This window comes from Rutidosis leptorrhynchoides, chromosome 3 (assembly GCF_046630445.1).
Source record: "Rutidosis leptorrhynchoides isolate AG116_Rl617_1_P2 chromosome 3, CSIRO_AGI_Rlap_v1, whole genome shotgun sequence".
Taxonomy (NCBI): Eukaryota; Viridiplantae; Streptophyta; class Magnoliopsida; order Asterales; family Asteraceae; genus Rutidosis; species Rutidosis leptorrhynchoides.
Genome location: NC_092335.1, coordinates 665064261 through 665080237, shown reverse-complemented (window position 1 = coordinate 665080237; position 15977 = coordinate 665064261). Strand labels below are relative to the sequence as shown.

At 35.0% G+C, this 15977-nt stretch overlaps 1 protein-coding gene across 1 annotated transcript; it reads right to left on the bottom strand.

The window, feature by feature from the left end:
• Window positions 1-14215: 14215 nt before the first annotated feature.
• Window positions 14216-15285, bottom strand: LOC139902578 (uncharacterized). Its single transcript, XM_071885186.1, has 2 exons — window positions 15111-15285; window positions 14216-15006 (listed from the first exon to the last, which is right to left on the bottom strand). Exons 1-2 carry the CDS (start codon window positions 15283-15285, stop codon window positions 14216-14218), a joined length of 966 nt encoding a protein of 321 aa, XP_071741287.1.
• Between the last annotated feature and the right edge of the window lie 692 nt (window positions 15286-15977).

The window sequence follows — 15977 nt, the reverse complement described above, 5'->3', positions numbered from 1 at the left end:
TTTTTTTTATTATTTTATATTTATTCTTAATTTACCTTCGAATTACATAATAATAGAGTTTAATTATATAATAAATACCAATTCGACCCAAGTAATTATTTTTATAATTTTTTCAGATCTATATAAGTTTTAAAAACTCAGAAAAAAATTATATATATTTTATTTTTGGTTAAAAGTATTTATTACGAATTTTACATTGTTTTTACGTTTAAACACTACATAATTCGTATTTAATTATAAATAATATTCCATAAATTATCAAAATTATTTTTATCCATCATAACACTTATAATACCAATTATAACATATAAACATAATTAATTTCGAATTTTACAAAGAATATACAATAAATATAAATATAAATGACAATATTGAAAAAAATTAATAAAAATAGAAAGTACCTCAAATTTTCTTCAAGGTTTTGAGAGAATAACTTAAGTTTTTGTGTTTGGCAAGAAAAAATGAATGAGGAACCATGTATTTATAGGTAAAAATGGTTGGTGAAAAGAAAAAAAAAATAATAAAATAAAGGTGCCAATTTTGACAAAATAATAAAAACATGTTAAAAATATTTTTAATAAGTTTTTGTTTTTGAAAATATTTAGTCAAAATTCATGGGCTCATTATTTAATTTATAAAAAAAATCTTATTTCTTTTTATTTTTATTTTTTTTATAAGCTAAAAATATATATAATGATTAAAATAACTTATCATTTAATTAATAATTATGTTACATATAGTTTTAAATATAATACGCATTAATATTAACTAAAGTTATTTTATATAATTAGTGTAAACTTTAGTTAACAGAACATGTCGACTAAAAATAAATATTTGATCAACGTCGAATTTAATTATATATTACGTATGGATAACAACCCTATAGTCAAATTAGTCAATTCAGGTATGGAAATATGAGGGTTGTTATACACTAGATGGGTTGTTGGGTTGTGGTCTTGGCCACGACAGGAAAAAAAAACAGCAAAACAAATTCAGTGAATTTTTCTTTTTAATCATAATTGTATATGTCGCCAGAAGCAATTTTGTTGATCTTTGTATCTGTCACTCTTATCATCGTCATCTTACTCACCATCATTATCATTTTTTTTATATCATAGAGTATCCTCGCATCATTGGGCACCTCATTAAGTAAGTCTTTTACTTTTTAGTCAACAACAATAATCACCAAAAAAAAAGTGGCTAATTTCTAAAATCCCACAAGATGGGGTCCGTAGAGAAAAAAAAAATTAAAGCATGTACTCCTTTTGTTTCCAGCCGTGACACAACATCATAACACTTTTTTTTTTTTAATCATGAAAAGTAATAGCATAGTTATGGAACACTAGTAAATGTCGGCCACCCTTTTTTTTTTTTTTTAAACGTGATGTAATAGAAAAGGTGGTGGCGGTTTTAATTAATTAATTGGAACATTATCATCAAAGTTACTAAACAGAATTTGTGGAACGTCCCTTTTTTTATTTGAGTGACCCACTTTACTTTAGTGCTCGGCAGGAAAAATAAATAAATAAAGGGATAATGATAGAAATCGTGATATATGTATAATGTTTGTGTTGGTAATTCGGTGGTATAGCAGCTGCCCACATATATATAAAAGATGGTGTTTTTCAGCGATAATATAAGTATCAAAATTATGTGTTCGAGTAAAATAAAAAAAAATAACAAGAAGAAGGTTACGTGGGCAGCACCAAGGTAGTGATCATTGGTGGTGGTCATGCTTAGTTGTTCATGATATAAACATAATCATAACAGTAGCATGAATGATTGAATCAGGTGATGGTTTTCAATGGTGTTTGCTCGGTGGTTACAGTTTATAGTGATGATTAAAGAGATGATGAAGGTGATGGTGGAGACTCGTTTCAGGTGACAGTGAACCGAAATATAAATGAAGCAACAAATGGTTCGAGTACTTTTGCAAAGCAAGTGGGTGTTTATATATATATGTAAGTAATATGTATATGTATTTTAAATATCTATGTCTTCATTTTTCACAATTGCAGTGGCGGATATATACATATAAATATATGGTACATTTGAGTGATTGTAATAAAACTCGATTGTACTATTGATTTGGTTTGTAGTGCAGCTGCTGTCGATGGCAATATTTGATCCATGGAAGAAGCAACGAGAAAAATAAAGCAGAAAGTGATGTGTAACAGATTCGTACGAGTACTATTGGTCTCTGACAACTTGATTTGATCAGCTTGTTTGTATTGAGAAGTTCATCTGAACGAGTAACAAGTTGGAGACAGGAAGGACAATAATTTTCAGTCAGAAGAAATAAAAAGAGAATTAACAGGTAGCTACGTTCAGCTGATTTTGTTTAGCTTGCGAATAGGAGTCGATTGGTACAAATTAGTAGATAGAAATCTTCAATCAGGAAGAAGAAAATAAAGAAAAATATAAAAGTAGATTGTGACTTTAAACTGATTTTGTTTTGTTCATGTGATTATTGCCATCGATTTGTGACCAGAGGAGAAAGGAACGAACAACAATGGAGAAAGAAGGAAATTAAAGTTTGATTGTGATTGCTAACAGAAGGGAATAATTCATCTTTACATTTTTGTATTTTTCTGCAATATCCTCCGATTGATTGGAATCCGGTTTAGATACAGAAATCAAATTCAAATAAGTTTGATAGTTACGTGAAGCTGAATCCATTCCTATTTTCTGTTTTTATAAATTATTTAATATTAATAAATATATTAATAATAATACTAATTAATAATAATTATATTAATAATAATATTAATATTGTTAAAATACTAGTAATAATAAATTAAAAAAATAATGATAATGATATTAATAATAACAAGAATGATAATCTTAATAAGTTTAATAGTAATTAATAATTATGATAATAATAAAAATGATAACACTAATATTATTAGTGATGCTAATAATAATACTAATTATAATACTATTGATATTATTAATGACAATAATAATTTTAGTAATAATAACAATATAACAATTTATACATCTCAAATTTTTATATTTATATGTTATATATTTAAAATAATAATATTAATAATATTAACATTGATATTGAAAGTAACTATAACAATTATATTTTTAACTTGTAATCAATATTACATATTATTATTCATGTAATATATATAATAACATATATTGAATATTTATTATTCATACATTATGATATAATATAATAATTATCTATTGAAATCATATAGATATTTATTGTAATTACAACTTATTTATTTTATATTTTATTAGCTCCAATTATTATATGTACTTACATTTATATAAATATATATACATATTTATTTATAATTAAGTGTTCGTGAATCGTCGGGAATAGTCAAGGTTAATGCTTATATGAAAACAGTTCAAAAATTTTAAGACTCAACCTATCAGACTTTGCTTATCATGTCGAAATCAATAAAGATTAAGTTTAAATTTGTTCGGGAATTTCCGGGTCATCACAAATGGTGAACATTTAATGTGGTTTTGATTGTTGCAAATGCTAGAATTGATTGATGACATGTGTTTAGTTGCATTCCTTGTTAAAATACATTTCCAACGATGTATGGTATGCGTTTTGAATGTTTTCGGATCATAAAAGGTGTTTAGGTGAAGTTTGATTCGTGCACTTGTGAAATTTCAGCAAGCAGGATCTGTATACCATTTTGGACACCATCCAAATCATTGGACGACGTCCAGTCCTTCATTGCTGGACACCATCCAGAACTTTTGGACGCCGTCCAAATGAACTGCCAGGGACTATCCAACTTGGTCATTTTTCGTTTAATTACAACTATGCTACGCACCTCCGATTAACATGTAACTTGTTCTAACATGCTCATATATGATTATAAAACTCAGAAAAAAATTTCGAGACCCGACCCGAACGTGTTGACTTTTTCGTTGACTTTGACTCGACCAAAGTTGACTTTTAATCAAACTTAACCAAATACTTATGCAATCGTTCTAACTTGTTTTTATACTTGTATCTTACATGAAACTTGACAATTTGACTCACATGCTATATAATCGAGTCGTAACGAGCCATAGGACTAATTGAACAACTTTGACCAATCGTGTTTACCGTTATTGATACGACCTACTTGTTTAGGTCAAGACTAGCATTCGTTCTTGCACACGTTTACTTGTGAAGTACTTTTATACTCTTGCACTCAAGGTGAGATCATAGTCCCACTTTTACTCTTTTATACTTATATTTGGGATGAGAAAACATAAACGTTTCATTTTACAAATTGAACACAAGTACGAAAACAAACATTCCACGAATGAGTTTGAACAAAAATCCTCAATTCAATTATCATTAGTTACACTTGAATGGTGTAAGCGAGAACTTATGTTGTGTGGATCCATACGGGTTTGACTAACCCTCATTCGGACGGTTCGCTACCGTTATTCGGATGAAATATATTCTTTACGGTGTATGTTCTAACACTATTATGCAGAGGTAAATGATACAGTTAAGCTTTGATAATTGGGTGCTCGATAAACAACAATATCTATGGAATTCAAATGATTGGAATAATCAACTTATACTAAACTTTGTGGTTCAACTTACTTACTTACTAAACCTATGATTTCACCAACATTTTTCGTTGACAGATTTTCTATGTTTTTCTTAGGTCCTTGAACGATATGTGTTACGTGCTTCCGCTCACTATTTTGATACTTGCTTAGATGTCGAGTATACATGCATACATGGAGCATCTTTTGACTTTACATTTAACTGTGTCGCATAGGTTTCATTTGTACTTAAAACGTTGTAACGTCACTAGTTGTTGAACTACTTTTGTAAACTTGAAACATCTTTACATTTGAAATGAATGCGACATATTTTGGTCAAACGTCATTTTAAAGACTTATGACCACGTAACGGGACCTAAGTAGACGGCTCCGTAATTGATGATTTTTTCGGGTCGCTACAGATGGTATCAGAGCGATGGTTGTAGGGATTTAGAGTTCATTGGTGTCAACCCCGAGTCATAGGGTACATTAGTGAATCTAGACTACAACCGGCATATAGACTTGAAGTAGGACTTGCTTGACTACTTGTGCATTATACTTGAACTCTTTTATTCGCATCTAACTCTTATTTCATCTTAATCTCACATTGTTTAATTTGATTGACACGCCACCTTGACTTTATGAGGTAATGTCGAATGCACATATGAATTAGGGTAATATAATTGCTGGGATTATATTACGGTGACTCATATGGACGTTCCGACATTATAACATATAGAATTTAGGGCGAGTCATGGAAAATTTTCTATCTTTATTCCATATCACGATTAGTATTATTGAGAATACTACTCAACGATATTCTTGTGTCTTGAAGGAACAATGCCTCCTCGCCAAATTCTACGCAATGAAACTCCCGAACAAGCTCTTCAATGAATGATAGCCACCGCCGTAGATGCGGCCATGGCCAGACACTCATCCAACAACAGCAACAACAACAATGGAGCCGGTAACTCAAATGAGGGATGCACCTACAAAGCTTTCATGGGGTGCAAACCTCACACTTTCGATGGGACCGGAGGACCGGTTGCTCTCACTCGATGGTTTGAGCAAATGGAAGCCGTTTTTAGCATAAGCGGTTGCCGCGACCAAGACAAGGTCAAATATTTCACCCACACTTTCGCCGGAATCGCTCTCACATGGTGGAATACGTATGTACAATCGGTGGGTACCGATGAAGCCCACGCTCTTTCTTGGTCCGATTTAAAAGAAAAGATGATCACCGAATACTTTCCGCGCGAAGAGACCCGAAGGCTCGAAAGCGAGCTAAGAAGTTTGAAAGTGGTCGAAAACGACCTCAATGCTTATAATCAACGGTTTGCCGAGCTAGCTCTAATGTGTCCAAACCTTGTAAATCCCGAGCCTCTACGAGTTGATGTCATCCAAACACGGGGTAATGTCATCCAAACCCGCTAACCTACAAGAAGCTTTAAAGATGGCCCGCCAGTTGATAGAAACGGTGGACGAAATTGAAGTGTCGGCACCTAAAGCCGAGGATAAGTCGGGTGGAAACAAAAGAAAGTGGGAAGCCCCTCAATCAAGCAACAACAACAACTTCACCAAGAATCCTTTCACCTCCGACGGCAAGAAAGGCTATGCCGGAATCCTACCCTCTTGCAACAAGTGTCACAAACATCATTATGGTGAATGTAGAAGCCATTTTGCAGCAAGTGCCGCAACCATCATTATGGTGAATGTGGCAAGCCGTTTTGTAACAAGTGTCAAAGAAGTGGCCATGTGGCCAACGATTGTAGAAATGCCGCTCCCGTTGCTCAAAAGGGACCCAATGCACCAAAGACGGTCACTTGTTACGAATGTGGCCAAATGGGACATTATAAAAATGCATGCCCAAAGAAGAAAGCTAACCTCAATGCACGCGGCCGAGCTTTCAACATTAACACCGAGGATGCTCGGGATGACAATGAATTAGTCACGGGTACGTTTCTTCTCTACAACTCATATGTCTCTTGCTTATTCGATTCGGGTGCCGATAAGAGTTTTGTATCCAAGACCTTGACTCATTCTTTTTGCACTCCACCACTTCCACTAGATACTACTTACACCATTGAAGTGGCCAACGGGAAACTATTGAGTGCCGACAAATTTTATCGGGGGTGTACGTTAAACTTAATGGGTAAAGAGTTTGAAATTGACTTGATACCTATAGAACTAGGGAGCTTCGATATAATAATTGGTGTGGATTGGTTAGCCAAAATGAAATCTCACATCCTTTGCGATCTTAAAGCGATTCAAATTCCTATCGAGAATGGTGAACCCTTGATTGTCAATGGCGATAAGAGTTGCACCGGACTAAACCTCGTCTCGTGCCTTAAAGTTGAAAAATATCTTCATAAAGGTTGTTTCGCTATCCTAGCCCACGTTAAGAAAGTCGAGACCGGTGAGAAGCATATCGATGATGTGCCAATTGTTAGTGACTTTTCCGATGTATTCCCCGACGAATTTCCGGGTCTTCCACCTCATCGACCGGTTGAATTCCAAATCGATTTTATTCCGGGAGCCGCACCCGTAGCACGTGTACCGTATAGACTTGCTCCATCCGAAATGCAAGAATTGCAAAGTCAAATTCAAGAACTACTTGACCGTGGTTTTATCTAACCTAGCCATTCACTTTGGGGTGCTCCGATTTTGTTGGTTAAGAAGAAAGATGGATCCCTACGAATGTGCATTGATTATCGTGAACTAAAAAAATTGACAGTTAAGAACCGATATCCTCTTCGACTCATCGACGACCTCTTTGATCAACTACAAGGATCTTGTGTATATTCAAAAATCGATCTCCGCTCAGGTTATCATCAACTAAGGGTTAAGGGGGAAGATGTCTCCAAAACCGCTTTCCGAACTCGCTATGGTAGTTACGAATTCCTTGTCATGCCTTTTGGTCTAACTAATGCACCGGCGGTGTTCATGGATCTTATGAACCGCGTGTGCAAACCGTATCTCGACAAGTTCGTTATTGTATTCATCGATGATATCTTGGTCTATTCTAAAAGCGAAGAAGAACACGAACAACACCTCCGACTCATGCTTGAACTCCTTAGACAAGAACGACTCTATGCCAAATTCTCTAAGTGTGAATTTTGGTTGAAGGAAGTTCAATTTCTTGGTCATGTTGTAAGCGACCAAGGTATTAAAGTCGATCCCGCAAAAATTGAAGCCATTAGCAAATGGGAAACCCCTACTACTCCTACTCACATTCGACAATTCTTAGGCCTCGCCGGGTATTATCGAAGGTTCGTCGAAAACTTCTCTTTGGTCGCACATCCTCTAACCGCGTTAACTCACAAGGGAAGGAAATTCGTTTGGGCAACCGAACAAGAGTCCGCGTTTCAAATCTTGAAGGAAAAGTTAACCACCACTCCTATCTTATCGCTTCCCGAAGGCAATGATGATTTTGTTGTATATTGCGATGCCTCAAAACATGGTTTTGGGTGTGTATTGATGCAACGAAAGAAGGTTATTGCTTATGCCTCCCGACAATTGAAAATCCACGAACGAAACTACACGACACATGATCTCGAACTCGGAGCCGTTGTCTTTGCACTCAAAATGTGGAGACGCTATCTTTATGGAACCAAAAGTACCATCTTCACCGATCACAAAAGCCTCCAACACATCTTTGATCAAAAGCAACTAAACATAAGACAATGACGGTGGATTGAAACTTTGAATGATTACGATTGTGAGCTTCGTTACCATCCCGGGAAGGCGAATGTAGTAGCCGAGGCCTTAAGTCGAAAGGAAAGGATGGTGCCTCTCCGTGTCTGAGCTTTAAACATCACCATCCACACCAATCTCAACAATCAAATTCGTGTAGCCCAAGATGAGGCTCTTAAGGATGAAAACATCTCTCTCGAACGCTTAAACGTCCTCGCCTCACGATTCGAAGTTAAGGAGACCGGACTCTGATATTTCGCCGGAAGAATTTGGGTACCTAGTTATAGGGACTTGTGAAGACTTATTCTAGACGAAGCCCATAAGTCAAGGTATTCGATTCACCCTGGTGCCAATAAGATGTACCACGACCTCAAGGAACAATATTGGTGGCCGAACATTAAAAGGGACGTTGCTACTTATGTTGGAAAGTGCCTAACTTGCTCCAAAGTCAAAGCCGAACACCAAAGGCCGTCCGGGCTACTTCAACAACCCGAAATCCCACAATGGAAGTGGAAAAGAATAACGATGGATTTTATCACAAAACTACCAAGAATGGCGAGCGGTTATGATACTATTTGGGTTATTGTAGACCGTCTCACCAAATCCGCCCACTTCCTTGCCATGAAAGAAACCGACAAAATGGAGAAACTTGCACAACTTTACATTAAAGAAATCGTAGCCCGTCACGGTGTACCATTATCGATTATTTCCGACCGAGTTGGCCATTTTGTTTCTAGATTTTGGCGTACTTTACAAGAAGCGTTGGGAACAAGATTAGACATGAGCACCGCATACTATCCGTAAACCGACGGACAAAGCGAACGCACAATTCAAACCTTGAAAGAAATGCTATGAGCTTGCGTTATTGATTTTGGAAAAGCTTGGGACAAGCACTTGCCTCTCGCCGAATTCTCCTACAACAATAGTTATCATGCGAGTATTAACGCCGCACCATTCGAAGCATTATATGGCCGCAAATGTCGTTCACCTCTTTGTTGGGCCGAAGTAGGCGACACACAAATCACCGGACCCGAACTCATTCATGAAACAACCGAAAAGATCGTTCAAATCCGAGATAGGCTCCGAACGGCCCATAGTTGTCAATAGAGCTATACCGACATTAGACGCAACAACCTCGAATTCCAAGTCGGTGACCGAGTAATGTTAAAAGTCACACATTGGAAGGGTGTAATCCATTTCGGGAAACACGGGAAGCTAAATCCGCGGTATATTGGTCCTTCCGAAATCTTGGAGCGTGTTGGAACCGTTGCTTATCGTTTAGACCTTCCACCTCAACTGAGCTCCGTTCATCCTACTTTCCATGTATCAAATTTGAAGAAGTTTTTTGCCGAACCCGAACTCATCATCCCTCTCGAGGAGCTTACTATTGATGATAAACTTCATTTCGTGAAAGAACCGGTTGAAATTGTGGACCACTTCGTCAAAACGCTAAAACAAAGCCGAATTCCGATTGTCAAAATCCGTTAGAACGCCAAAAGAGGGTCCGAGTTTACTTAGAAAAGACAAGATCAAATGAAAAGGAAGTACCCTCATTTATTCGTGGATTTGGAAACGCAAGATCTCGAGGAAGAAACAACGACAACTACGCCTACTTAAATTTCGGGACGAAATTACTTTTAAGGAGTAGGTAATGTAACATCCCGTCTTTTTTCGTTTATCTATTTTAAAAGTCCGTTATATAATTATAACATATTCCGTTAATATGTGTTTTTAAAATATTTCGTTTAGGTAATTCACGCACCCGCTTTCAAACTCGAGGGACTAAACTTGCTAAGGGATCAAACTAGTTGACCAATCCCTCCTCCTCCACTCATTCATCACCTCCTCACTTTCTAATACTTTCACTTTATGCTCTCAACACCCAATTCAAAGATTCATCATCCTTTTTCGATCTAGCAAGCGTTCTTCAAAACAAATCACATATTCGGAATCCTTGCATCTTCCTCTTCAAATCCATACCAACATCATCTCATTTGGGTAACTTTCTAAAAACACTAGATTTTATGTTCTTGATGTTTTTGACTTATAAAAGTGTTAGTTAGTGTTTATGGCTCGAGTCTAACATGAATATATGATTTGAATGCTCGATCTTGTTGTTTTAGTGTAACTAGCTTAAACTTGAAAAGTGTGTGCTTAATCTTGAGTTTTGGATGATTAAATGTTGTTGTTATGTTAAAGTTCATGTATTAAATGTGTTACTAGCATCACTAGCTTCATTTTGATGTGTATGTTGATCAAGAAAACTTCACTAACATGATTAAGGATTTTATGATTGTTAGTTAGGGTTTGGTAGCCTTGAATGTGATTTTTGATGCATTAAAAGCCTTGAAATGTTATTGGTAAGTGTTTAGTTGTATTGTATGCGTAATTACCTACGAAACGGCGTATTATATATGTGCATTTAATTCCCGAATCATCAATGTGCATTTATGAACTTGAATGTCATTAATGGTGAACATTTAATGTGGTTTTGATTGTTGTAAATGCTAGAATTGATTGATGACATGTGTTTAGTTGCATTCCTTGTTAAAATACATTTCCAACGATGTATGGTATGTGTTTTGAATGTTTTCGGATCATAAAAGGTGTTTGGGTGAAGTTTGATTCGTGCACTTGTGAAATTTCAGCAAGCAGGATCTGTATACCATTTTGGACTCCGTCCAAATCATTGGACGCCGTCCAGTCCTTCATTGCTAGACGCCGTCCAGAACTTTTGGACGCCGTCCAAATGAACTGCCAGGGATTGTCCAACTTGGTCATTTTTCGTTTAATTTCAACTATGCTACGCACCTCTGATTAACATGTAACTTGTTCTAACATGCTCATATATGATTATAAAACTCAGAAAAATTGTCCGAGACCCGACCCGAACGTGTTGACTTTGACTCGACCAAAGTTGACTTTTAATCAAACTTAATCAAATACTTATGCAATCGTTCTAACTTGTTTTTATACTTATATCTTGCATGAAACTTGACAATTTGACTCACATGCTATATAATCGAGTCGTAACGAGCCATAGGACTAATTGAACAACTTTGACCAATCGTGTTTACTGTTATTGATACGACTTACTTGTTTAGGTCAAGACTAGCATTCGTTCTTGCACACATTTACTTGTGAAGTACTTTTATACTCTTGCACTCAAGGTGAGATCATAGTCCCACTTTTACTCTTTTATACTTATATTTGGGATGAGAAAACATAAACGTTTCGTTTTACAAATTGAATACAAGTACGAAAACAAACATTACACGAACGAGTTTGAACAAAAATCCTCAATTCAATTATCATTAGTTACACTTGAATGGTGTAAGCGAGAACTTATGTTGTATGGATCCATACGGGTTTGACTAACCCTCATTCGGACGGTTCGCTACCGTTATTCGGATGAAATATATTCTTTACGGTGTATGTTCTAACACTATTATGCAGAGGTAAATGATACAGTTAAGCTTTGATAATTGGGTGCTCGATAAACAACAATATCTATGGAATTCAAACGATTGGAATAATCGACTTATACTAAACTTTGTGGTTCAACTTACTTACTTACTAAACCTATGATTTCACCAACGTTTTTCGTTGACAGATTTTCTATGTTTTTCTCAGGTCCTTGAACGATATGCGTTACGTGCTTCCGCTCACTATTTTGATACTTGTTTAGATGTCGAGTATACATGCATAGATGAAGCATCTTTTGATTTTACATTTAACTGTGTCGCATAGGTTTCATTTGTACTTAAAACGTTGTAACGTCACTAGTTGTTGAACTACTTTTGTAAACTTGAAACATCTTTACATTTGAAATGAATGCGACATATTTTGGTCAAATGTCATTTTAAAGACTTATGACCACGTAATAAGACCTAAGTAGACGGCGCCGTCAATGACGATTTTGTCGGGTCACTACACTAATTACTTTTGTGTCTCACTTGTATACTATTTGTTATTAGATTTTAATATTCAAATTTAGCTCAACTAATTTAACTTGAGGATTTATCGATTTACATTCCAATCAAAGTCTTTGACGTCATGGTTGAAGAAACTGTTTCAATTGCTAACGTTGTTACTAAGGTATGTTTGTTGATTGTTTTATTGTTGATAGTCTATATGAATCACTTTATAATTGGTATAAGAGAGATACTATTCTGATGTTGATTGGTAACACAACTCTCGTATATTTAAATAATAATGTTGTGGATGCAAATGCTGGGCGAATTACCGCTTAATTTAAAATGATAAACCCATATTCATGATGATTGAAATATTAATCCTAACTTTTTAATTATGTTGAAGGTGGTTTTTGAATTTTGGATCTTCACGTATGTCGTATGCATATTATTGAAAGAAAATGTTTATTTAAAGAAGACATTATTAGATAACACGTGTTTACTTTGTATTATAGCTCGATATGTTTTGTAATCTATATGTATATTCTGTATAAAATAGACTATAGGATTATAGGATAATCCACATGTATATTTTTTATTTGGTAATCCGGTTCAACACCAACGCACTAAACATATAGAAATATACATCCATTTTGTTCGTGAAAAGGTTGCTCGAGATCAGGTTCGTGTAATGCATATTTCTACCAGATTTCAAATTGCAAATATGTTCACCAAATGACTACCACGAGTATTGTTTGAGGATTTCTGCGACAGTTTGAATGTTCGTCCACCCTCCCGCTAAAACTAAGGGACTATATTAGATAACATGTGTTGACCTTGTATTATAGCTCGATATCTTTTGTAATCCACATTGTATATTCTGTATAAAATAGATTATAGAATAATGACAAAATTACTTCGGTCGTCCTTAAACTTTTACCAAAATCACATGGGTCGTCCTTAATCTTTTTTTTTTCACTTAGGTCGTCACTATCCTTTTTTAACGTACTACCCGTCATCCTTCTGTCCACTTGCCGTCCACTTGATCCGTTAACCCATCTCATGTGCGTCCCATGTGAGGGTATTTATGTACTTTTTACTTATTTGTCCTATTAAATACCTCACCTACACACACTTTTCCCCAATTTCTACCAGACACCTTCGACTAATGCTCTTAAAACCCTAATTCCAAATCAACAAAATCCTTCGCTACAATTTTCAAACAACAATGGTGTTCGGCAATTGTGGCAAGAGAGCGGTTATTCGTAAGTCGAAAACTTATAAAAATCCTGGTCGCTGATATTATTCATGTCCTACACTGGTAAGTTTTTTTTCTATTTTTTTATAATTTAAAGGGTTAAAATTTAGTGTAATGTTATACACCTAATTGAATCGAATTCGTGGTTAGTTTTCTGACTGCAGGTCTTTCATTTGGGTGGATCCACCGATTAAAAGTACAGAGGTAATAAGACCCAATGAATTATTGGAAGAACTATTGGAAGATGAACAAGTAAATTCAAGAAAGTGAAAGATGATGTTTTTTGTGGTCCTCTTTATCCTCATTATTGTTTGGTTTAATTGATTTCAATGTTTGTTACTTTGTTGTAATTGTTCAATTAAGACCTATTGTATGAATGGATGACATTTTGTATGAACTAATGAATGAATGAAAGATGTGTTGTAATTGTTCAATTATTCATTTCATAGTTGGTTCATTTATATGTACATTACTCAATGTAATATTACCACAGAATTACAAGCTGGAAATGGTACAAACTAGAAACATACACAATTACAAACACATAATGTTTAACCATGAGTACATATTACCACAGAATTACAAGCTGGAAATGGTACAAACTGGAAACATACACAATTACAAACACATAATGTTTAACCATGAGTACATATTACCATAGTCACAAAATACCAAAATATAGTTTAAAAGACAGACATAAATTACATACCATCACTATTAAAGTACCAGTTCAAAAGACAACAACACAATAACATCACAATTAAAGTACCAGTACACCCAATAACATCACACAGCTCAAAAGATAACACAATAACTTGCTTTAACTTCATTTCTTTGACTTCTTCTTGCTTGTTCCACTGGTTGAAGCATTTCTGGTCCTCTTCTTGCCTGTTCCACTGGTTCCCCCATTTGTACACCCTCTTTTGTTGTGGCCAAACTCTTTGCAATTTGAACATTGCATGCTAATCCCCTTTTTAGACAACCTTCCATCTTTGCTAATGTTGTCCTTCTCTTGTAATCCTTTCCTTCTATTTTTCTTTGGCCTACCTGCTCTTACTATTTTCTTTGGTGGCATTAGGGTATAAGGAACATTAGACTTGGGCCACATAGATCTACCATTAATAGGGTTTATGGTAAATGTATATGTATTTTTCCAAGTGTCAATCTTATAAACAGAGTGAACCCAATGCTCTGGTGCACCTACTTCATCTGGTGGACCAACTTGATCATCATTTGCATTCAAGTTGTAAAGTGCAGCAACAACATGCTTGCAAGGAATACCAATAATCTCCCACTTCCTACAAGCACACTCTCTGTTCCCAAAATCAACAACAACTTGTTCACCATAAGGACCATTCACTTGGTATTGCTGACTACCACTCCAGAGCACTGTTAACTTACTTGCTTCCTTCTTGATGACTTCAAATTGTTTGGTTGCATAAGGAGTTAAAAGTTGATCACTGTTCTTGCACTTACCCAACACATTAACTATCCTCTTCATCAAATACTCTCTCACATACTCTAATGCAATTATAATTGGTTTATCCCTAGCATCAACCAACCATCTATTCAACACCTCACACATGTTGTTCAACAAAATATCTGTAACTGCTCTACCTACATATATCAATTAACATATTTATTGTACATATAAAGTTGAAATTGCTTTTAGCATGATTATTGTAAAGATATAATTATTGTAAATAAGATTAATTGTAAACCTGTGAAATGGCTTCTAGCCCATTGACTTGGTGGAATATCTGCTAAATATTTATAGCAGTCCTTGTTGAACTCTTTCAGGGCTAACATTGCTCTTTCAAACTCTGGCACAGTAGTTGCTGTAGCACAGGACCACAAGTGATTTTTGTAGGCTTTTCCATTCCAATTTTTCTTCATGTTCTCTTGAATGTGTCTTAGACAAAAACGATGCTAAGCAACTGGAAACACTTTTTCAACTGCATTTATCAGACCCTAACACACAAATAACATAAGTAACAAACATAACATAAGCAAACAAATAAAATCTAAGTAACTACATATTTGAAGACATGTTATTTGTGTAAAAAAATACTTAACTACATATTTGCAGACATGTTATTTGTGTAAAAAAAATACTTACTTTTTTCCTATCACTCATGAAGGTGAAGTTAGAAAGTTCATTTAACTCTAAATCTGCAGCTAACAGCTCAAGAAACCATATCCATGAGTTGGTAGTTTCCTGCTCAACAATTGCATAGGCAACTGGATGAATCCCATTGTTGGAGTCAAGTCCAACAGATGTCTAACATCTGACCTGTAGCAGGTGAAATGTCCCGTTCTTATTGATTAAAAACGTTCCATATTAATTGATTTCGTTGCGAGGTTTTGACCTCTATATGAGACGTTTTTCAAAGACTGCATTCATTTTTAAAACAAACCATAACCTTTATTTCATAGATAAAGGTTTTAAAAAAACTTTACGTAGATTATCAAATACTGATAATCTAAAATATCCTGTTTACACACGACCATTACATAATGGTTTACAATACAAATATGTTACAACAAAATAAGTTTCTTGAATGCAGTTTTTACACAATATCATACAA

Coding starts and splice junctions, on each gene's coding strand:
- LOC139902578 (XM_071885186.1), bottom strand. CDS start 15,285: ATGAAGAAAAATTGGAATGGAAAAGCCTACAAAAATCACTTGTGGTCC. Junction 15,007..15,110: donor GGCTAGAAGCCATTTCACAG/GTTTACAATTAA, acceptor TGATATATGTAG/GTAGAGCAGTTACAGATATT.